Below are 25,308 nucleotides of genomic sequence, written 5' to 3'. Positions count from 1 at the left end.
CTTTTAACCTATTCTAAAATCAACCCAACTCTTCTCTCCTAGATAGCCCTCCTTTTTTTATCTATGTGCCTATCTAACAGATTCCTAATTGCCCCTAATATATCTGCCTCTATCACTACCCCTGGCTGGGTGTTCCATGCATCCAGCACTCTGTGTAAAGATCTTATCTCTGACATTCCTCCTATACTTTCCTCCAATCACCTTAAAATTAAGCACCCTTGTATTAGCCATTTCTGCCTTGGGAAAAAGGCTCTGGCGGTCCACTTAATCTATTCCTCGTATCACCTCTGTCAAGTCACCTCTCATCCTCCTTCACTCAAAAGCCCTAGCTCACTCAAGACACACTCTCTAATCCAGGCACTATGCTGGTAAATCTCCTCTGTGCCCTCTCCAAAGCATCCACATCCTTCCTATAACGAGGTGACCAGAACTGAAAACAATACTTCAAACCAGAGTTTTATAGAGCTGCAACATTATCTCACAGCTCCTGAACTGAATCCCCTGACTAATGAAGGCCAACACACAAGTCTTCTTAACCACCCCATCAACTTTCATGGCAAAGTTGTGGGATCTATGCACATGGACATCCCTCCATACTGCCAAGAATCCTGCCATTAACCCTGTATTGTGCCTTCAGATTGGACCTTCCAAAATAAACTATCTCACTTTTCTGGGTTAACTCAATCAGCCCAGCTCTGCATTCCAACAATGTCCTACAGCAGCCTACAACAACCCTCCACAGTATCCACAACTCCACCAACCTTGGTCTCATCTTCAAACGTACTAACTTACCCTTTCACTCCCTCATCTAAGTAATCACCAGGAGCAGGCGGTCCCAGAACAGATCCCTGTGGAACATCACTGGTCACCGACCAACAAGCAGAATACACTCCATCTAATACTACCCTCTGCCTTCTACTGCAGGCAAGTCAATTCTGCATCCACACAACCAAGCTACCCTAAATCCCATGCCTGCCATCTTTCCGCTAGGGGAAATTATCAATGGACTTAATAAAATCAATACACCAAATTGATTCCATAGTTTGCCACCACTGAACAAACTAGGTTTCAATTATTTGATTTATCCTGTCTTCTCTTTTAAACAAAGGTACAACATTGGCAGGCCCCCAATCCCTTCGGGTACAAGCCAAATCGAGGCAGAGGGGCCCAGGCCTGAGGGTATAACAGAGCAGCAGGGCCCGGGTCTGAGATCAAGCAACAACATGAGGTTTGGACGATTTAAGCACCAGGGCAGATTGAAAAGGTCAGGGTATCGGGGCTGGATGTGAGGGACAGGCCGATTCCGTTCATTGTTCCGTGAGGCTTACTTGCCTCTACACAGAACTGAGGCTGTGGCTCAGTGGCAGCGATGATTAGCTTCGTGGCTGAGGACTCACTTTTGTGAACTTCAGTCCTGAATGTTAGTTGCTTACTTCTATTCTTTGCTCAATTGTTTTTTTTTCTCTCTGCACTTTGGGTGTTTGACAGCCTTTTTAAAAAGAAAACGAGCTCTATTGGGTTTCTTTGTTTAGTGGCTGCCTGTAAGGAGACAGATCTCAAAGTTGTATATAGTATACACACTTTGAACTTTGAACCACTCCTATACCCATAGAGGATTCAAAAATAATAGTTAGAATCTCCACGTTTCCTCCTGGCTTCATTTGTCAGCCTGGGATACAGTTCATCCGTGCTTACCAATGTGTTCACATCCAACAGGGCTAACTCAATACTCGCTTTTTCACTCTGTGTAACCCATCCAATACTTCACATTCCTTCATGATAAACACATCAGCAGGTGCAAAGTCACCATTGGGAAACTTATTGCATCCTCGCTCCATGCAGATTGGATCTTATTGATCCCTAATAAACCTCACTCTTCCCTGGCTCATCAATATTGTTCAATTTAAAATTCAAGCAGTAAGGCTGATCAACACCTCCACCCACGAGCCCATCACTCCACTACTTTATCATTTCCTGTCAGTCACCTGCTGTGCTTAGCTCTGCTTTATGGACGTACCACCAATCTGTGTATACTGTGCAAGCTCTGTTACGTATTTATGTTTATTGTGGTTTTTATTATTGGTTTATTGTGGTTCTTTATCTAATTGTGGTTTTGTCTGTGATGAATCAGAACCAGAATTGCAATTATATTGTTCTACTTTACACGCGTGTCCTGGAACTCTCTCAAATTTTGAATTAAACAATCAAAAAAGCCTCTTAGGAGTTTCTTTGATTTGAAGTGCCAGTATTATTTCACAGCCCCACACAACCTGCTGGAAGAACACAGCAGGTCAGGCTGAATCTAAGGAAGGAATTGGATGGTCAATGTTTTTGGTCACGATCCTTCATCAGGACTGAGTTATTTCCCAGTCTCTATTTTCCAATGTTCCTCGAAATAAGATCCTTAAACTTCCTATACCTTAGGTGGTAAACTCTTGTTTTCTGGCGCAAGGTTCATTTTATCCTACATTTTGCAGTTTAACTCTTATTCTTTGCAGGAACATGTTTATCCAGAACCTTTGGAATCTCCTTCTCAATTCCCAAAACCTTCAAGCAACTGTTTCCTGTCCACTTCTGCTAAATCACTTCACAGCCTAGTGAAGTTGGCCTAACCCCAACTGATAATTTTACACTCCCCATTCCATGTAATTGTCCAGGCTTCTCTTAAATGTTGCAATCAAATCCGTATCCACCACTGCCACCGGCAGCTCGTTCCACACTTGTACCATGCACTGAGTGAAGAAGTTCCCCTTAAATGTTTCACCTGGCTCTTTCTGTAATTATGCTAAATATAACTGAGTTATAATCACTAAAGAAGATTCTCCTACTTAATTCCCTAACACTAAATCCAGAATTGGTCCCCATACCCATTCATTCTCATCCCACCTTTTTGAACTGGCAAATAAGAGTTCTCCTGAAATAGAATTCTGTACCTTCGCTCTCCTTTACCCTGACTATCCCAGTTATTAGGATAATTGAAATCTCCTACTATGACCACCAGCTGATATTGCATTGGCAGAAACACTTCCTGCTGCTTCAGCAAAGCAGTCAACATAATCCAGGACCTTCCCTCATCTGGTTATTCTCTCTTCTCGCCTGTCACAAGGCTGAATATATAAAAGCTTCCATTCCCCTTGGAACCATGCAGATCTGTCGTGGACTCCCTGCTGCGTGCTCACCCCCATTTTTTTTAATTCAATCCACAATGCCTCACCTGATGATTTGTCTCAAGTATAGGAAGTTTTAACACCTAAGGTATAGGAAGTTTAAGGATCCTATTTTGAGGAACATTGGAAAATAGAGGCTGTGAAATAACTCAGTCCTGATGAAGGATCGTGACCCAAAACATTGACCACCCATTTCCTTCCTTAAATGCTGCCTGACCTGCTGTGTTCCTCCAGCAGGTTGTGTGGGACTATGAGATAACACTGGCACTTCAAATTAAAGAAACTCCCAAGAGGCTTTGATTATGGCTTAACAAATATTGCCCTCTCCTCTCCTTTCTTATCCCATCCATTCTCACAACTTTGATTACCGCTTTAACAAATATTGCCATCTCCTCTCCTTGCTTATGCCTTTCTCAAATTTGAAGGGCTCTACAGTGCTTCAGTCACCTCTGCCCCTCTAGATGTGTTTCAGTTAATAGCTACAGTCCCATACACACTTCCATGTAGCTATCAGCACCTTTGGCTGACAAGCCACACTCACTGTGCTCCTTGCATTTGGGCGTATGCTGTTATACATAGGCTCCTTCCTTTTTCCTACCTTTGATTCCTCGTTGTTAAATGTGTTCCCCAAACACTAACAGACTTCTGCAAATGTACTGTTGAAAGTATCCTGACTGGTTGCATCATGGTCTGGTATGGAAATTCAAATGTGTAGGAAGGTAACAAGCTGCAGAGTGTAGTGGGTTAAGCCCAATATATCACTGGGACCTCCCTCCCCACCATCAAGAGTATCTACACGAGGAGAGACCTCAGAAGGGATCATCTATCATCAAAGATCCTCACTATACAGACCATGCCATCTTCTCAGAACTATCACTGAGCTGAAGGTTCAGAAGCACCACACCACCAGGTTCAATTTATGCTTTTCTTAGTCCTGACGAAGGGTCTCGGCCTGAAACATCGACTGCACCTCTTCCCAGAGATGCTGCCTGGCCTGCTGCGTTCACCAGCAACTTTGATGTGTGTTGCTTTTCTTGTGAAGTCTGCTTATCTGATGCTCTGTGCCTGGGATGCTTCTGCAAGCAAGTTTTTCATGCTAAAGATTTTAAAGCCGACTTTGAAATACTCACTAATTTTTCATCTTCCATTTTGCTTCTGCTTTCTTCCTTCTGAATCTTGCTCCATTTTCACCAAGCCTAACCACAACTTCCATGCGTGCCTCTGCCAAGAGCAGCAAGGGATGATGCAGCTTTGCACTGCAACATGACTCTGCCTGCCTGAAATGATCAATCTGCCTACCTGAGCCGTACAGTTGTGTAGTGATGAGAAGCCGTTGAAGGTGACAGCCCAGGAGACGCTGACGCTGTTGGATGTCTGGTTATCGATCCTCAGCTTGCTGGGCTTGTCTGGAGAAACTGAAGAACAAGTGGGTCAACAGTTGGCTCGCTGACAGTGAATCCATTGCACACCCGCTCCCGCCCCGTGCAGAATCTCACCACATATATAGCTTTTGTTCGCAATGTTCAAAATGTCTCTCGGACAAAGGCTTTGAACAACATTCGACATCCAGGCCACAGTCAGCTTACAACTTGAAGACAAGAACACAACAGTGTCCATTGTGTGCGCTGTCAGATCTTGTAAACATAACTGTCCTGGGACCCAAACAGTCAACACTCAGAAATCATGTGATCTCAGCTTTCCCAGGCTGAGTCAGCCAAAAGAAACTGGAAAGAGCAATGAACACAGCTCAGCCCATTACAAAAAGCAGCCTCAGTCTACACTTCCTACTGCTTCAGCAAAGCAGCCAACATAATCCAGGACCTTCCCTCACTCTGGTTATTCTCTCTTCTCCCCTGTCACAAGGCTGAATATATAAAAGCTTGAGAATTCACACAACCAGGCTCATTCCACAGTTATAGGATTCTCAACAGTCCTCTTGCATAGTAAAGTCAAACACCCAATTTCTCACCTTACCTTGTCAGGGGCCCTGCACCTTATTGTCCCCCTGAACTGCACTTTCTCTGTAACTGTAACACTTTCTTCAGCATTGCGCTGATGACTTTCCATTTGTTCTATCTTGATACACTCATGTATGGAATGATCTGTGTGGATGGAATGGTGAAACTAAGTTTTCTACTGTATCTCGGTACTTGTGACAATAATAAACCAATTACCGATTGTCCTCCATTAAAGAGATGCACCTCCTCCTCCTCTTCCTCCACACAGGCCCCCTTCACCATCACATTTCTGAATGGCCCGTGGACACTCCCTCAACTTTCTTCTTATGACCCATGTATTAAGTTTTGTGATGTATAGCTTCCTTGTGTCCGCATTGCACTGCTGCTGCGAAATTTCATGTTATAAATCGGATTCTGGGGTCCAACAATTACCATAAAGTGCAAAACAGCATTAAAATGGAGAAGTGGGGAGTGATGAGTGGAAGAATTAGAAAGGTAGATGAGGAGGAGAAAAGGAGGGAGGAATAGAGGAAAGAGGAGCAAAAGGAGTGAATGAATGACAAAGTAAAGGAAGAGTTGAGAATAGAAAGGGGGAAGAAACATGGATGGAAGTACTAGAACAAAGAATGAATTAAGAAAGTGAGGAGAAAGGAAAAAGGAAGGAGGATAAAGTAAGGAACAGAGGAAGGAATAAGAGGAATGAGATTACATGGAAAAAGGAGGAAAGGAAGAAGAAAGTATATATTCACGGGTATAAAATTAAAACCCTATTGGAACCCAAATGAAGTGACAGGACTTGAAAGCTGACCCTGAGGCACCTGAATTTTGAGATACTTTGAACTTTGGCAAGTCCCATCGAAGAAGGGTGTGGAACCAGGGTCTGGAACAAAATCAGGAAGATGAAGAAAAGGAGAGGATGAAGAACAGGGGTAATTTATACAGAGACGGGTAAGAGGAAAATGGAGGAGAATAAAGGGAAATGAAGGGGGTTTAGAGTCGTAGAACACAACAGCAGAGAAACAGGCCCTTCAGCCCATCTAGTCCATGTGAAACTATTTATTTGCTTAGTCCCATCAACTCACACTCAGACCATAGCCCTCAATACACCTTCCACCCAGGTTTCTCTAAAATGTTTACAAATTCCTCTTCAATGTTGAATTCAATCCAGCATCCAGCAGTTCCACTGACAGCTCGTTCTACACTCTCACCAGCCTCTGAGTGAAGGTATTCCACCTCAGGATCCTTTTAAACATTTCACCTTTCACCCTTTACACATGACCTCTGGTTCTAGCCTCACCCAACCTCAGTATAAAAACCCTGCTTACCCTATCCATACCCCCATAATCTTGTACACCTCTATCAAATCCCCCTTCATCCTTCTATGCTCTAAAGAATAAAGTTCTAACCTATTCAAGCTTCCTCAGGTTCTCAGGTCCTGGCAACGTCCTTGCAAACTCTCTCTGTACTCGGTCAATCTTATTGACAGCCTTCCTATGGGTAAGTGACCAATAATGTACCCAATACCCCATACTATACAACTTCAGCATAACATCCCAAATCCTGTACTCAATAGTTGGATTTATGAAGGCCAATGTGACAAACTTTTTCAACCTGTGACACCACTTTCAAGGAATTATGGATCTGCATTTCCAGATCCCTCCATTCTATGCACTCCTCAGTACCACATCACTCACCATGTAAATACTTTCCTGGTTTGTCCTCCCAATGTGCAACACCACACACTTACATGCACTTAATGCCATTTGTCGTTTTTTAACCTGTTTTCCCAGCTGGTCCAGATCCCACTGCAAGCTTTGACAGCCTTCCTCGCTGTCAACTATGCCCCCAGTCTTGGTGTCATCCGCAAATTTGCTGATCCAATTTACTACATTAACATCCAGATCATTGACCTGGATCATAGATGACAAACAATGGACCCAGTATTAATTCCTGCTGTGCACCACTAATCACAGGCCTCCAGTCAGAGAGGCAGCCATCTTCTACCACTCTCTTGCTTCCCCCACAAAGCCAATGTCTATTCCAATTTACTACCTCATCTTGAATGTTTGACTCTCCTTGACCAACCTCCCATGTGGTAACTTGTCAAAGGCCTTGCTAAAGTCCATGTAGACAACACCCATTGCCTGGGTCCAGTGCACAAGAGACACTACAAAGAAACCATGGAAGCGCCTTTACTTTCTTAGAAATTTGCAAAGACTCAGCATGCCCATTTCAAACTTTGACAAATTTCTATAGCTGTGCGATGGAGAGTATATTGAGTGGATGCATCAATGCCTAGTATGGAAACACCAATGCCCTTAAATAAAAAATCCTATAGAAGGTAATGGACACAGCCTAGTCCACCCCGGGTAAAGCTCACTACACCACTGAGCACATCTACATTGAGTGCTGTCACAGGAAAGCAGCATCCATCATCAAGGACACACACCATCTAGGCCATGCTCTCTTCTCACTACTAACATCAGGAAGAAGGTACAGGAGCCTGAGGACTTACATCACCAGGTTCAGGGACAGTTATTACCCCTAAACTATTAGGCTCTTGAAGCAGAGGGGATAACTTCACTCACTGAACTGCTCCCGTAACCTATGGAATCACTTTCAAGAAGTCTTCATCTCATGTTCTTGATATACATTGCTTATTTATTCTTTCTTTTTCTCTTTGTACTTACTGTGAATGCCTGCAAGAAGATGGGTCTCGGGGCTGTATACAATGACATATATTTACTCAGACAATAAAATTATTTTGAACTTTGCCTTCACCAACTTTTCCTGGTAACTTACTTGAAAAACACTAAGACTGGTTCAACACGACCTACCATAGACAAAACTATGTTAACTATCCCTAATCAGTCCCATTCTATTAAAACACTTGCATATCCGGTCCCTTAGAATACCTTCCAATAACTTACACACTACTGATGTCAGACTCACTGGTCTATAATTTCATGGCTTATTCTTAGATCTCTTCTTAAACAATGGAACAACACTACCTATCCCCCAATCATCCAGCACATTACCTGTGGCTAAGGACTCTGCTAGGGCCTCTGCAATTTCTACCCTTGCCTCCCACATTGGAGCGCATTGTCAGACCCTGGGGATTTATCCACCCTAATTTTTTCTCAAGACAGTAAACACCTCCTCCTCTGTAATACCTGTGCGGTCCAAGACCTCCCTGCTATTTTGCCTCACTTTATTTCTGTGTTCATCTCACGAGTAAACAGATACAAAAAATCCATTCAAGATCTCTCCTATTTCTTTCGGCTCCATGCACAGGTGATCACTCTGATCTTCAAGATTAATTTTGTCTCTTGTTCTTAATTGCCCTCTGTCAACTTGTCTGCTAGAGCAACCTCATGCCTTGTTTTAACCCTCGCAATTTCCTTCTTAAGTGTCCTCTTGCATTTCCTATACTCCTCAAGAACCTCATTTGCTCCTTGCTGCAATGCACCTCCTTTTTCTTAACCAGGGCCTCAATACTTCTCAAAAACCAAGGTGCCCTAAACCTGTTATGCTTGCCCTTTATTCTGACCGGAACATACAAACTCTGTACTCTCAAAATTTCACTTTGAGAGGCCTCACTTTGAAGGCCTCCCACTTACCAAGAACACCTTTGCCAGAAAACAGCCTGTCCCAATCCACACTTGCCAGATCCTTTCCGTTACCATCAAAATTGGCCTTTCTCCAATTTTGAATCTCAACCCAAGGACCAGACCTATCCTTCTCCACAATTATCTTGAAGTTAATGGCATTATGATCATGAGGTGCAAAGTGTTCGTTACACCAACATCTCTCAACCGCTCTGTCTCATTCCCTAACAGGAGATCGAGTATTGAAAGGTGATCTAGCAGAGGAAGCGCTTAAATGTAAAATTAAAGAGAATGTTGGAAATCACCCAGAGGATCAAAATATGAGGAACATCTTTCATTCATTCAGCACCATGAACACAGTAGGCATCCCCAGAATTTCCCAGCCCTGTCTCGTGTTCCCCAGGTGCTGGCTTTAGAGAAGGAGGTACTGTCATGAGCCCCACTTTGCATCTGCATTTGTTCATTGTTGTCTTATCTGGAGTCGTTAAGTACTTCTGCCTTTTGTTTAATCTTGTCAAGTTTATTTTGACTGGCACGGGTTTTCAGCGTACTGCACTTATTCCCAGTGGACTCCCAGTTGGTGCAGATTGCGGGGTCCCTGTGTGTTTTGAGAATGATCTGGCTGGCTATGTCACTCGGTCGAGCCACCGATGTAGTGTTGGAATTCCTATGAATAAATTCTTGTTTCTATCTCAACATGGGAGTCTGTCGTTCCTCTGGATGTGGTTGCAGTCGTCTGTCACTGCACATCATGTCAGTTGTTGGCAGTGAGAAGTGTGGACAGTCCATGGAGGGAAGGCTGGTTTACGGAAGTCAGACTAGGAGAACATTGGAGTGGTCAAGTGAAGAACAGAATTATGGGTTGAGTAGTGGGGCTGAACTGCAGTGGATTAAGTGTGACTCTAAACTTACCTTTGACATAGGCGCTCGCTGTCCTGGAGACGGCAACTCCCTTTGCATTATGCGCTTCACAAGTGAAAGTGGTCTGGCTTTTAATTCCTGACAACAGTGAACACAGAGAGACAATGTGTTACCCTCCACCATCTCAAAGTAGCCAGCTCCCCATCCCATTCACACAGCTGAAAGTAAAGAAGCAGAGGGGCTTATGAAACCTGAGAGTAGCACATCGAAATTAGGAGCAGACAATCAAACCTTCCTTGCCCGTCATTCCCATCTACGAGAGTTACCTTTCGTCTGCTTGCTTATCAAGTAAGTAGCACCAGTAGATTGTCCTGGTCTAAACATGTACAAGCCATGGCCAAGGGAGCACATCAGCACTTCTACTTCCTCAGAAGGCCAAGGAAATTTGACATATCTCTGTTGACTCTCACTAGCTTTTATAGATGCCGTACAGAAAGCACCCTATCTGGATGCCTCACAGCTTGGTATCGCAATTGCTCTGCCCAAAACTGCAATGAGTTCTTCGGACCTGTGCTGGGTGGACAGTGTCGGGCTCCAAGCTTTTTAGATGTGCTGAACTGGTTAATCATTTAGAGTTTCTTGTGTTTTTCTCGAGCAACTCGCTGTTTGTAATTCAGTCTCCCGGTGTCCTCTGTTTAAGTTTGTTAAGTTTATTTTGATAGGCTCAGGGGTTCTGTGTTACCTGTATTATTTAAGTGGAAGCCTGATTAGTTCTGATTGTGGGGTCTTAGTTTTGAGGATGCTACTTTTCGCTGTGTTGCTCAGCCGAGCCACTGATGTTTCTTTTTGGAATTATTGTGAATAAACTCTCATCGCCATCTCTACGTGCAGTCTGTTCTTCCTCTGCACATGGGTTCCAATATTGCCAGCGCACATTGTGACAAAGACTGCAAGAAACAGTAGGGTTGTGGACACAGCTTAGCCCAGCATGAAAACCAGCCTACATGGACTCTTCACTTCTTGCTGTCCTAGGAAAGAAGCCAGCATGATTAAGGGTCCCTCCCACCCCAGTGCTAATGTGAATAAAGAGCCTGGATTGGGTCCCCAGTATATAAACACCCAAATCAGGGCAATTTACAGGAACCAATTAACTTACAAATCAATGTCTTTGGGACATGGGAGGAAACTGGAGCACATGTGGAAAACCCACATGTCACATAGACAATGGGCAAACTCCACACAGAACAGCACCCGAGGTCGGGAATTTGAGATGTGAAATGTCATCAGACATTTCATTTCATTTTTAAATCTTTTTATTAGTTATTATTGAAAATCGACAACAAAAAATACATTAAAATAATCAAGTCAGTATATCAATATGTAGAATAAGAGTCAAACTATTAACCAAGCTAAACAGTATATCAATAATAATAATAAGAAGAAGAAAGACAAAATGTTAAAGCTATTTTTTTTCGAAAAAAGAAAGGAGGAAAAAAGAGCCCCTACTAATTAAAACAAAAAAAAACCCTGCTAACAAAAAAAAAGAAAAAAAAACATTTGGAGCACAAACCCGGAGCTACACACCATACAAGCTTCCATTTAAAAAAAGACATCAATCCACCAACCAAATCCATTACCCAAGAATCAGAAGGGAACCACCTTAATGAACTCAAATCAAATGATAGTAGCGGGCAAAAGAGCCCCACCTTTTCTCAAAGTCAAATCGAGGATCAAAAGTTTGACTTCTGATTTTTTCCAAACTAAGACATAGAATTACCTGAGAGAACCAGTGTATCAAAGTGGGGGCAGAGGCATCTTTCCATTTTAATAAAATAGCCCTTCTAGCCAACAATGTAACAAACACAATTACATGTTGGTCTGATATAGAAATACCATGAATATATTGAGGAATAATACCGAACAAAACTGTTAGTTTATTAGGTTGTAAATTAATTTTTAGAGCTTTGAAAATTGTGGAAAAAATAGATTTCCAAAAGTTTCAATACAGAACATGACCAAAACATATGTGTCAATGCAGCTATCTCAGTTTTACATCTATCACACTGACTATCAACATTAGGAAATATTTTCGACAGTCTCTCCTTTGTCAAATAATAACGATATACAATTTTAAATTGAATTAGAGAATGACTGGCGCAAATCGAAGAAGAGTTAACCAACTTCAAAATTCGTGACCAATCTTCTGTTATCAGAGTCATGTTAAGCTCTCTTTCTCAATCTTGCTTAATTTTAAATAGAGGATAATTATCCTGTTGTAATAGTAAATTATAGATTTTCCCAATAAAACCTTTCACTAAAGGGATCATTTTTAAAATAATATCTAACAGGTCAGAATCTTGTATATATGGAAAATTACTTAAATATTCTTGTAAAAAGTGTCTGACCTGAAGATATTTCAAAATGTGTGAGTGTGAAAGAGAGTATTTAGTTGCTAATTTCTCAAAGGACATCAATCAGCCTTCTTGAAACAGATTCATAAAGGAATAAATTCCTTTATTCCTCCAAAGAGAAAAGGTAGGATCACCAAGTGAGGGTTTAAATGAATAGTTTTGATAAATTAAACTAAGAAGGTTAAATTTTTTAAGATTAAAAAACTTATGGAACCGATACCAAATTCGTAATGACTGCTTAATCATAGGATTTATATTTAAAATAGAGATTTTGGCTAGTTGTACTGGTAAAGAAGCTCCTAATAGCGAACTTAAGTAAAATTGTTTCACAGCTTTCAATTCCAAATTAACCCAAGGTGGTCGTTCATTTTTATCAGTCCAATATAACCAAGAACACACATAGCATATATTAACCACCCAATAATACATTCTTAAATTAGGCAAAGCAAGACCTCCATCCTTTTTTAATTTTTGTAAATGACATTTTCCAATTCTTGGTCTTTTATTATTCCAAACAAAAGATGAAATAACAGAGTCAACCTGATCAAAAAACTTCTTGGTTAAAAATAATAGGAATATTTTGAAATATATATAAAAATGTTGGTAAAATCATCATTTTAACTGCATGAATTCGACCAACTAACGAAAGTGTAAGAGGATTCCATCTAGAAAATAATTGCTTCATAAAATCCACTAAGGGAACTAAATTAGCTCTATAAAGGTCTCCATATTTTTTAGTGATGATAATACCTAAATATTTAAAAGAATCTGTAACTTTAAAAGGAATATCATCATATATAAAAGCAGAATCATTTAAAGGAAATAATTCATTCTTATGCCGGTTTAATTTATATCCTGACAACTTTCCAAATTCATATAATAATTTCAATAAACTAGGAATAAGTTCTTCGGGATTCGAAACATAAACTAAGAGATCATCAGCATAAAGAGAAATCTTATGAGTAGTCCCATTTATAGAAATTCCTTGAATATCCTTAGCTTCACGAAGTGCAATAGCCAAAGGTTCCAGCAACAAATTAAATAACAAAGGACTTAATGGACATCCTTGTCTCGTACCCCGCAAAAGTTGAAAAAGGGGGATCTACAGTTATTAGTAATCACAGTGGCACTAGGGCTTTTATATATTATTCTAATCCACTTATTAAAATTAGTACCAAAGCTAAATTTCTCTAAAACGTTAAATAAATATTTCCATTCAACTCTATCGAATACCTTTTTGGCATCAAGGGAACAACACATTGGGGAGTTTTCGAGAAGGGTGCGTATATAACATTTAATAGTCTCCGAGTATTAGAAAAAGAATAACAGCCTTTTATAAAACCTGTTTGGTCCTGAGAAATAATTTTAGCTTATATATTCTCCAACCGATAAGTCATTATTTTTGAAAGAATTTTAGCATCTACATTTAATAATGATATAGGTCGATATGAAGCGCAATCCATAGGGTCTTTATCTTTCTTAAGAATTAAAGAAATAGATGTCTCATCAAAGACTAGAAAATTTGATAATGTCTGGGTCACCTGCCTGGTAAAGACACCGCCCAGAAGAAGACAATGGCAAACCACTTCTGTCGGAAAATTTGGCACGAACAGTCATGGTCGTGGAAAGATTATGATCGGCCACGTTATATGAAACGGCACGTAACGATGATGATGAACGTACAGAATAACAAGAGGCTGCAGACTCAGCCAGTCCCTTCACGGGAACAAATCTCTCCACAATCGAGGACATCTTCAAAAGGCTGAGGCTCAAGGCAGTGGCATCCATCACTCAGACCCTCACCACCAGCATCAAGGATGAGATGGAGGAAGCTGAACACCTACTGTCAACACTCTAGGAATAGCTTCTTCCTCTCCACCATTAGATTTCTGAACAGTCCACAAACACTACTTTGTTATTCCTCAAGGAACTCAGCAGCAACTATGGAAATGAATAAACAGTCGACTTTTCAGGCTGAGGCCCTTCATCAGGACTGGAAAGGGAGGGGGAAAATGCCAGAATAAAAAGGTGGAGGGGAGGAGGAGGACAACAAGCAAGAAGGTGATAGGTGAAGCCAGGTGAGCGGGAAAGGTAAAGTGCTGGAGGAGAAGGAACCTGATAGGAGAGGAGAGTGGGCCATGGTAGAATGTGAAGGGGAGGCACCGGGGGAGGTGATAGGCAGATAAGAAGAGGTTAGAGGTCAGAGTGGGGAATAGAACAAGAGGGGAGGGGGAGGGAAATTTTTAATTACCAGAAGGAGTAATCGATAGTCATGCCATCAGGTCAGAGGCTACCCAAACAGAATATAAGGTGTTGCTCTTCCACCCTGAGATTGGCCTCATTGTGGCAGAAGAGGAAGCCAAAGAACGACATGTTTTAACAGGAATGGCGATAGGAATTAATATCGATGACCACTGGGAAATTCTGCTTTTGGTGGATAGAGCAGAAATGCTCAACAAAGCAGTTCCACAATTCGTGTCAGGTCTCACCAATGTAGAGGAGGCCACATTAGGAGCACTGGATTCAAGGGATGACCCCAGTAGATTTGAAGATGATGTGTTGCCTCACCTGGAAGGACTGCTTGGGGCCCTGAACAGAGGCGAGGAAGGACATGAACGGGCAAGTGTAGCATTTCTGTCATTTGGAGGGATATGTGTTAGGAGGGAAATTAGTGGAGAGAGTCAAATGGACAAGGGAATCACAAAGGGAATGGGGGGGGGGAGTAAAGATATGTTTGGCAGTAGGGTCCTGTTGAAGATGGTGGACATTGTGGTGAATGATGTGTTGGACGTGGAGGCTCATGGGGTGGTAGGTGAGAAGAGGAGCTCTATCCTTGTGAAGGCGATGGGAAGAGGGGGTGAGTGCAGATGTCCAGGAAATGGAGGAGATGCAAGAGAGGGCAGCATCAATAGGGAAGGAAAGGAAATCCCTTTCTTTGAAGAAGGAGGACACCTCTGATGTCCTGGAAGGGAAAGCCTCATCCTGATACAGATGCAGCAGAGATAAAGGAACTGAGAAGAGGTAAATGGCATTTTAACAGGAGACAGGGCAGGAAGAGGTATAGTCAAGATAGCCATAGGAATCAGTAGGTTAATAAAAGATGTCAGTAGACAGTTTGTCTTCAGGGATGAAGACAGAGAGATTTAGAAACGGAAGGGAGGTTCAGAGATGGATCAAGTGAATTTAAGGTCAGGGTGGAAGTTGGGGACGAAGATGGTGAAATAGATGAGCTCAGCACCAACATAGTGCAGGAAGAGCTGGGGAGCATAGCCAGGGAAGGCTTGGAATGGTGGTCTCCTCTAGATCCTACACATTTTCCTTGTGACTCTTACAAATCCCTCAATTAGATTTCAGCCTGTAATCTATTCATGGAAAATTATTATTCTGTTCTTACCATCTGAACCCCTCATTAGATCACAGAGAAAGTAGATGAGGCAGGTACACTGATGATATTTCCAAAGGCATTTGGATAAGTTTATAAATAAGTACAGTATACAAGATTTAGAGGAATACTTGCCAAACACAGCCAAATGGGACAGGTTTAAGAGGGCACCTCAGACAAGATAGGCCGAAGGGCCTGTTTCAACACTGTATTATTCTATGATTCAACAGGGACACACCAGCTTGGTGTCTGTCTGTAACTCCTAGAACCGAGAAGTTTGTGAAGCCTGGGGTCCCTAGCAGTGGAGCTGTCTCCAATCAATCTCCCCACCAGCTTCCCCTTTTGAGCTAGAAGGGAAAGCTATATTACAAGGATTTTATTCAAAATTTACGAATAAAAGTGGAGAATGGGGTTGGGACAGATAAACTGGAGGTCCTGATGTAAAAAATAGTTAGAAATCTCTTCTATGAAACCATACCTACTTCTCAGTTACTTTTATGTTACAGATCATTCCCAGATATCCATCTTTCTAAGTTTAAATTGTCCACTGCCTTAAATGAGATGTCAGCCTGTGTCCAACTCTCTATTTCAATGGGTGAAATGCTTTAATTAAACACAGGGGTGCATAAAAACACAAGGGACAGAGATAGAGTGAATGTACCCTGCCTTTTTTCCCCTTAGGGAAGGTGAAGCAAACTGGAAGGCATAGGTTAAAGGTGAAAGAGGAAAGATTTCCAATGGACCTGAGGAGCAACTCCTTCATACTGAGGGTGGTACATACAGTATGTGGAAATGAGCTGCTGGGGAAGCAGATGAGACAGGAACATTACAGACATTTGGATAGGTATATGAATAGGAAAGATTTAGAGGAATCTGGGCCAAACACAGACCAAAGGAACCAGCTTAGGTGGGTGCTCTGGCTGGCATGGAGGAGTTGGGCCAAAGGCCCCGTTTCTGTGCTGTACGACTCAACAGGGATGCACCACGGTGGTGTGTAGTGCCTGTCTGTCCATGCAGCATGCTGCTGACAAGCTCAGCTCAGTGCAGGAACAGGTGTCCTGGCACGTGGGCTTACGCGACTGATGGATGGAGAGCAGGTCACTACCAAAATCCCCAACAAACCTGGGCGGTGGGTGCGCTGTCAGATTGCAGAGAAGCTCAAAGCACACTCATCCATCTGCCTCGACACCAGAGAGGGGGAGAGAACAAGGAAATTGACAGTCATTGCTCTCCCAATGAAAAGCTGATGGACAAATTGATTCAGAAACCCATTTGTGTTCCATCAGCGAGGCATACCTCATCCCACTAGCGTGGAAGTCTTCTACAGAGAGCTGAGTGAGGATGTTTCACTGATGTGTTCCGACTGAAGCAGTTACAAGAACAAGACTCCCTGTTACCATCGGAAACAGCAACAGAATGTAAAATGTGTCACCTGGGTGGAACTGGCAGTTCAGATGAGGCTGGTTCCCTGAGACACAGCAGTGCCTCTCCGAGCAAGCTGGTGCTGCCACGGCCTGTTGTCACTCTGACTGGGCACTGGCAATAACACTGGGCATTACACAGTGACAACACAACCAGCAAGGCAGCTGCAAGTCAAAAGGAGTACGACAAAGCACAGATTAATATCGGACTGGAACAGGCACTTGGCCCGGAGTGCCTGCGCTGTACCGGATGCCAAATTAAATGAAATCTCTCCTGCCTGCATGTTCCCATATCCCACTATTCCCCACATATTCATGTATTTATCTAAAAGCTTCTTAAATGTCTCTATCATAGCTGCTTCCACCCTGACAGTCAGTTCCAGACACCCACCACTGTGTAAAGAAATTTGCATGCACATCTTCTTTAAATTTACCCTTTCTTACATTAAATGCTTGCCCTCTAGTATTTAGCATTTCTTTGCAGGGAAAAAGATTCTGACCGTCTACCCAAACTAAACATCTCATAACAATTATACTGCTAAAGGTCTCCCCTCGGCCTCCAACGCTCCAGAGAAAACAACCCAGGTCTGCCCACCCTCTCCATATATGTAGCTCACACACTCTAATCTAGACAGCATCCTGATAAACCTCTTCTGCACCCTCTCCAAAGCCTCCACATCCTCCTGCAATGGGGTGACCAGAATTGTACACAATATTCCCCATGAGTCCTAAGCTGCAACATAACTTCTTCACTCTAATTCTCATTGCCTCAGCCAATGACAAGCGTGCCTTACACCTTCTTTACGCTCTATACGCAAGGGAAATGGCCCGATCGGGAAATGAACTCAGGGTGGAAGTCCGGCACCGTATTGCTGAGCACTGAGAGTGAACCCAACTGTAGAAAGCACAATGCAGGCAGGAGTTGATGTGCAGATTCAAAAGCAAGTTTTACTTTCTTTTACCCAAGATGGGCAAGAAACAGGCAACCAGTCCAACTCAAAAATGCTGTAATCCAAACAAAAATTCAGTCATCCAAGATCTTGATGCATAAATCAGCTCCAGAAATGGCAGGCAGTAAACAGACGTCAAAAACACACCAAAAAAACCAAAACAAAAATACCTGAGACACTACTTACAAAATCACACTTTAAGACTGAGCAAATTAAGGTATAGGAAGCAGGGTTTAAATACACAGATGTTAATTGGGAATATATGCAGTCAATGATCAGTGACAAGACTCCAATCAGTTCTGGGAAAAAACCCTTCGGGAGCAATGTCTGCCCCTGCTGGCCAACCCCAGAACAGACCAGAGACCTAACGCTATGCTTGTCCAGGATAACAAGATGAGGCATGAGGCACTGATGTGCTTTCAGGAAGTAACAGATTAATGAATGCGAACAAATGAGACCTCCAGCCTCTTAGGAATGGATCCCATTTCAGGAACATGACAGCCAACCTGGCCATGCAGTACTACAGAATGCTTCACAGATGGATTTCACAGGTACCTTCAGCACTATAATGAAACTGATTCAGATGGCTGAATAACTGGAGCAAGAGAACATGGCTTCCCCATAAGAGCCATTACTATTAATTGTAGAGTCACACAGCATAGAAACAGGCCCTTCAGCCCATCATGTCCATGCTGACCAGGGCATTCCCATTTACCAGCACATAGTGGTTTATTACAACGGAATGCCTTGCTAGGCCACCTCAGAGAGCAGTTACGAGTCAACCGCATTTCTTAATAATTGTATTTCTTCATAATTGTATATACCATTGTCCACTCTGTGTAAACCCTCCATAATTGTATATACCATTGTCCACTCTGTGTAAACCCTTCATAATTGTATATACCATTGTCCACTCACTCTGTGTAAAGCCTCCATAATTGTACATAGTATTGTACACTCTATATGAACCCTTCATAATTGTATACAGTATTGTACACTCTACATAAACCCTCCATAATTGTATATACCATTGTCCACTCTGTGTAAACCCTTCATAATTGTATATACCATTGTCCACTCACTCTGTGTAAACCCTTCATAATTGTATATACCATTGTACACTCTGTGTAAACCCTTCATAATTGTATATAGTATTGTACACTCTATATAAACCCTTCATAATTGTATATAGTATTGTACACTCTATATAAACCCTTCATAATTTTATATACTATTGTCCACTCTATATGAACCCTTCATAATTGTATATACCATTGTCCACTCTGTGTAAACCCTTCATAATTGTATATACCATTGTCCACTCTGTGTAAACCCTTCATAATTGTATATACTATTGTCCACTCGGTGAAAACCCTTCATAATTGTATATACTATTGTATATTGTATATACTCTGTGTAAGCCCTTCATAAATTTATGTACTGACCACCTCTTCAGCTTCCTCCCCTCCAAGAAGAGCAAATACATCTCACCTCAACATTCAACCTCAGACACCAAGGTGGTGAATCTCGTCTGCACTCACTCCAGTGTAATCAGGGTCCAAGGTTAGATGCTATAAGATGATTAGTGTTTGAGCTCATTGCCCAATATCAGCAGATGATTTGCCTGACCTTTTAACACCCATTGATGATACCAAGATGATTAAGTATTAAGAAATAATCCAACTCGATTTTACATAGGCTTTACCTTTAACAGTGAGTATTGAAAAGGATGCGTTCCATCTTTCTTCAACTAAGACCCCAACGTTCTTCCATAAAATCCCCATTGGCTCTGGCCGACCATTTGCAGCACACGTTAAATTAAAGGGTGCATCTTTAAGTACGTATATATCCTGTGGCTGGATTGTGAAATATGGCAAGCCTAGTCAAGAAAATATACATGTTGTTACAAAGCCACGTCGAATACTCAAATCCCAGACATATCCTCTTCCCCCACCTGTGTAAGTCCCATCACTTGCCTCTACGTTGAGTTAGCTTGTCACCCAGAGTAGAGTTACCAGTCAAATGATGTTAGCAGGTTAGTTCTACCAAACTTTTATCATTGATCAACACTGACCCTGCAACCTACAAACTAAAACTCACCCTAAACCCACACAATTAGAATTCCTTCATAATCTATGAAACGCATGATATCCTAAATCCCAAATATAAAAACCCTGCATCTTCTGTTTGAGTGACAGGGTCGTAAAGCATAGAAGCATGCCCTTCGACCCATCCCGTCCCATCCAAACAAGACTCCCTCCCGAGTGAGTCCCATTTTTGCACTATTATCTTAAATCCCATGAAAAGTTCTCAAAATAATCTCCAATTTTGCTCTATACAATAGCCCTTAATACAGGTACAGCTGCTACCCAATAGCCTAATATCTCTGATAAAGACACTACCATAATTGTTATCCGAGGTAGTATCAATCTTCCCATTTAAGGATCCTGCGTTTTCAGTGAACGTTAACCTTGTACCAGGAACATGGTTTAATCCCTATTATCCTGAACTTTATTCAACAGCTCAGCATCTATGACATTAAACCACTGATGTTGTCCTGTCTTCTCACTTTGTTCACTTCAGTAAGGCCTAAACACCAAGCCTTCCTTGCTCAAGGTAACCTGAAGGTTGGCCCTCCTACCTTCCACTGTTAAAAAGGCCTTCTTTGAATTGACGTTAGCTCCTTTCACATTGACCGTGCACCAGTACCAGCCCATGTCCGTCTGCTGTACCCCGCTCAGCCTGCAACAGAAGCAGCAACACAGAGGCTCCGGTAAAACACAGGGAACTCGAGGTAACCGAGTGACCTTTGCACTGGTGTTAAAGTAAAGCCACTCATTTAATTCAGAGAGAGAGTGCAGGCAGCCAATACCTGAAATTTTCAGTTATCCCACTGAGGCTGCAGTCGAATGGATCATGAGATCTAGGCCTGGGCCGCATGCAGAGGTCAAAGTTTAATCTGGTGTAAGATGATGTAAAAGCAGCATATTGGGGCTGCAGGTCATAGGAGGACAGAACAAGGGTTAACGTTTTACAGAGATCCTTCTAAGTGAATCTCAGCCAGGGCATTGAGGGCAATACAGTTGGCCTCAAAGTGAAAATCAAAAACAAAAGTGAAATCGGAAATAAAATGCAGGAAACAGAGTTAACATTTCGAGCTTCTTTCCATCGATATTGCTTGACCTGCTGAGTGTGTCCAGCATTTTCTGTTTTCGTCACAAAGTGGCACCGGCAAATTGTGGGATCTTTCTGCTTGACAGAGATTGCTAACATGCTGTGAGAAGCATCTACACTTTACATGAAGGTGGAGAGGCTTCTCAACCTGCCTTTGGAAAAAGGGCAATAAAGTCCAAGGATAAGAAAAATAATACTGAAAGTAAAGTTCTACAATGTTAGCAAAATAAGCAGCTTGCAAGGTGAACTCCCTTGAAACAGGGCAAGGACAAAAGTGAGGAGCGAGGTTGTTGGGAGGGTGTTAGCAAGTTCTCTTATGGTCTTATGGCCTCTCATGGTCTGAGTCGACGTTCCCTCCCTCCCTTATGGTCTGCTTTAGAACCAGGAATCACATGGAATTTCACGATTGCTGTATCAAGGAAGAACATTTATGCAAAACCCCCTCTGAGGCTTCATATTATTTTTATATTTCAAATATAGACTTTATTCATAATAAAACAAAATACATACTAGAGTCATCATCATTGTTATGTGCTGTGTTATATGACATGCTAATTGTGGTCTTCTGACCATGACTGTCCTTGGCAAATTCTACAGAAGTGGCTACCATTGTCTTCTTCTGTCCAGTGTCTTTTCAAGGGGGGGAGATCCCCAGCCACTACAGTCATACAGTCATAGAAAAATACAGCACAGAATCAGGCCCATCAGTCCATCTAGTTTGTGCTGAACCATTTAAAACAGCCTACTCCCATCGATGTGCACTGGGACCATAGCATTCCATACCCATGCCATCCATGGACCTATCGAAACTTCTCTTAAACAGTGAAATCGAGCTTGCATGCACCCCTTGCACTGGCAGCTCATTCCACACTCTCCCTGTCATCTGAGTGAAGAAGATCCCCTCATATCCCCTTAAACTTTTCACCTTTGACCCCTGACCCACAACCTCTAGTTGTAGTCTCACCCAACCTTAGAAGCAAAAGCCTGCTTGCATTTACCTTTTCTATACCCCTCATAATTTTAAATATCTCCATCAAATCTCCTCTCAATCTTCTATGTTCTAAGGAATAAGCTCCTAACATATTCAATCTTTCCTTATAACACTGGTCCTCCAGTCCCAGCAACATCCTTGTAAATTTTTTCTGGAGTCTTTCAACTTTACTTACATCATTCCTGTAGGTAAGTGACCACGACTGCAATTGGGTTTCACCAATATCTTATACAACATCAACATAACATCCCATCTTCTGTTCTCAAAACGTTGATTTACGAAGGCTAGTTGGCCAACAGCTTTCTTTATGACCTGTGATACCACTTTCAAAGTATTATGGACATGTTTTCCCAGATCCCTTTGTTCTATGAAACTCCTCAGGGCCCTACAGTGCACAGCGTAAGATCTATCCTGGTTGGTCCTACCAAAGTGCAGCACCTGGTATTGTCTACATTAAATTTCATCTGCTATTTATCAGCCCATTTTTTCAGCTGGTCCAGATCCCACTGCAAGCTCTGATAGTTTTCCTCATGGTCCACTGTACCCCCCATCTTGGTGTCATCTGCAAATTTGCTGATCCAATTAACCACATTATCATCCAAATCATTGGTGTAGATGACGAACACAGCGGACACAGCACCCATCCCTGTGACACTCCACTCGTCACAGATCTACAGTCAGATAGGCAGCTCCTACTACCACTCTCTGGCTTCTCCCGCAAACGTCTTATGCAAATTATTACATCATGTTGAATGCCGGGTGACTGAGCCTTCTGCACCTACCTCCCATGCGAGACCTTGTCAAATGCCTTGCTAAAATCCATATAGACAAATTCCACTGCCTTGCCTTCATCAGCTTCCATAGAAGCATAGAAAACCTACAGCACTATACAGGTCCTTCAGCCCACAAAGCTGTGCCAAACATTAGAAATTACCTAGGGTTACACATAGCCCTCTAGTTTTCTAAGCTCCATGTACCTATCCAGGAATCTCCTAAAGGACCCTATCATATCCACCTCCACCACCGTCGCCGGCAGCCCATTCCACACACTCACCACTCTCTGCGTGAAAAACTTACCCCTGATATCTCCTCTGTACCTGCTTATAAGCCCCTTAAAACTGTGCCCTCTCGTGTTAGCCATTTCAGCCCTGGGAAAAAGCCTCTGACTATCCACACGATCAATGCCTCTCATCATCTTATACACCTCTATCAGGTCACCTCTCATCCTCCGTCACTCCAAGGAGAAAAGGCCGAGTTCACTCAACCTATTCTCATAAGGCACGGTCTCCAATCCAGGCAACATCCTTGTAAATCTCCTCTGCACCCTTTCTATGGTTTTCACATCCTTCCTGTAGTGAGGCGACCAGAACTGAGCACAGTACTCCAAGTGGGGTCTGACCAGGGTCCTATATAGCTGCAACATTACCTCTCGGCTCTTAAACTCAATCCCACGATTGATGAAGGCCAATGCACCGTATGCCTCCTTAACCACAGAGTCAAACTGCACAGCAGCTTTAAGTGTCCTATGGACTCGGACCCCAAGATCCCTCTGATCCTCCACACTGCCAAGAGTCTTATCATTAATACTATATTCTGCCATCATATTTGACCTACTAAAATGAACCACTTCACACTTATCCGGGTTGAACTCCATCTGCCACTTCTCAGCCCAGTTTTGCATCCTATCGATGTCCCGCTGTAACCTCTGACAGCCCTCCACACTATCCACAACATCCTCAACCTTTGTGTCATCACTGGTGAATTCCTTGAAAAATGGGAATAGATTGGTTGAACATGACCTATCACACATGAAGCCACGCTGACTATCCCTAATTAGTCATGTCTATCTAAATCCTCAAATATCCAGTCCCTTAGAACACCTTCCAATAACTTTCCCACTACTGATGTCAGGGTCATTGGCCTATAATTTCCTGGTTTATTTTTAAAGCTTTTCTTAAACAGCGGAACAATATTAGCCATCGTCCAATCCTCTGGCACCTCACACATGGGAAAGGATGATTTAAATATCTCTGCATTTTCTGCATTTGCCTCCCACAGGGTTTGAGAGACCACATTGTCAGGCCCTGAGGATTTGTCCACCCAGATTTGCCTCAGACAAATCACCTACTCCTCCTCCTCCTCTGTAATCTGTATAGGGTCCATGATCTTGCTGCAGCTTTCCCTCACTTCTATAGACTACGTGTCTGTCTCCTATCTTAATACAGATGCAAAAATTCATTTAAGATCTCCCCCAACTCTCTTGGCTCCACGCAAGGATTACCATTCCGGTCTTTCAGAGGACCAATTTTGTCTCTTGTGATCCTTTTGTTCTTAACATATCTGTGGAATCCCTTGGGATTCTCCTTCACCTTGCTTGCTAGAGCAACTTCATGCCTTCTTTTCGCCCTCCTGATTTCTTTGTTTGGTGTTCTCTTGCATTTCTTACACTTCTCAAGCACCTCATTTGTTCCTACCTACATATCCCTGCTACCTCCTTTTTTTTCTTAACCAGGGCCTCAATATCTCTTGAAAAGCAAGGTTCCCTAAATCTCTTATCTTTACCTTTTATTCTGAAAGGTACATACAAGCTTTGTACATCTCAAAATTTTACTTTTGAAGGCCTCCGACTTACCAAGTATATCTTTGCCAGAAAACAGCCTGTCCCAATCCACACGCCAGATCCTTTCTGATACCATCAAAATTGGCCTTTCTCCAGTTTAGAATTTCAACCCATGGACCAGACCCATCATTTTCCATATTTACCTTGAAACTAATGGCATTGTGACCACCAGATGCAAAGTGTTCCCCTACACAAACTTCTGTCACCTGCCCTGTCTCATTCCTTAAGAGCAGATCCAGTATTGCACAATCTGTCATTGGGACTTCTATGTACCGATTAACGAAACTTTCCGGAACACATTTGACAAACTCATCCAACCTAGTCCTTTTACCGTATGGGATTTCCAGTCAATATGTGGAAAGTTAAAAGCACCTACTATAACAACATCATGTTTCTTGCAACAGTTTGTGATCCCTCTACAAATTTATTCCTCTAACTCCATCGGACTGTTGGGTGGTCTGTAATACAGCCCTGTTAACGTGGGCACATATTTCATATTCCTCAGATCTACCTGTAATGCCTCACTGGACAAGTTCTCCAGTCCATCCTGACTGGGCAATGCTGTGAGATTTTCCCTGACTAGTAACACCACCCCCTCTCCCTTTAATATCTACCACTCTATTGCATCTAAAACAGTGGAACCCCAGAATATCGAACTGCCAGTCCTGCCCTCTTGCAACTAAGTCTCACAAATGGAGCTACAACATCATAATTCCATGTGTTGATCCATGGCCTGAGCTCACCCATCTTTCTTACGATACTTTC

General features: G+C 42.4%; 1 protein-coding gene across 1 annotated transcript in view; it reads right to left on the bottom strand.

Moving 5' to 3' along the window:
* The window catches only part of tyro3 (TYRO3 protein tyrosine kinase), a 110,311-nt gene that overhangs the window by 73,490 nt on the left and 11,513 nt on the right, over positions 1-25,308 (bottom strand). Inside the window, exons 3-6 of the mRNA XM_063052919.1 lie at positions 20,400-20,500; positions 19,464-19,637; positions 9,646-9,732; positions 4,467-4,582 (exon numbers count right to left, since the gene is read on the bottom strand). Of these exons, the coding sequence (XP_062908989.1) occupies positions 4,467-4,582; positions 9,646-9,732; positions 19,464-19,637; positions 20,400-20,500 (478 nt within the window). The remainder of the gene's footprint in view (positions 1-4,466; positions 4,583-9,645; positions 9,733-19,463; positions 19,638-20,399; positions 20,501-25,308) is intronic.

This window comes from Mobula hypostoma, chromosome 1 (assembly GCF_963921235.1).
Source record: "Mobula hypostoma chromosome 1, sMobHyp1.1, whole genome shotgun sequence".
NCBI classification, from domain to species: domain Eukaryota; kingdom Metazoa; phylum Chordata; class Chondrichthyes; order Myliobatiformes; family Myliobatidae; genus Mobula; species Mobula hypostoma.
Note: the sequence above shows the minus strand (reverse complement) of the source record. Positions and strands in the feature narration are given on the sequence as shown.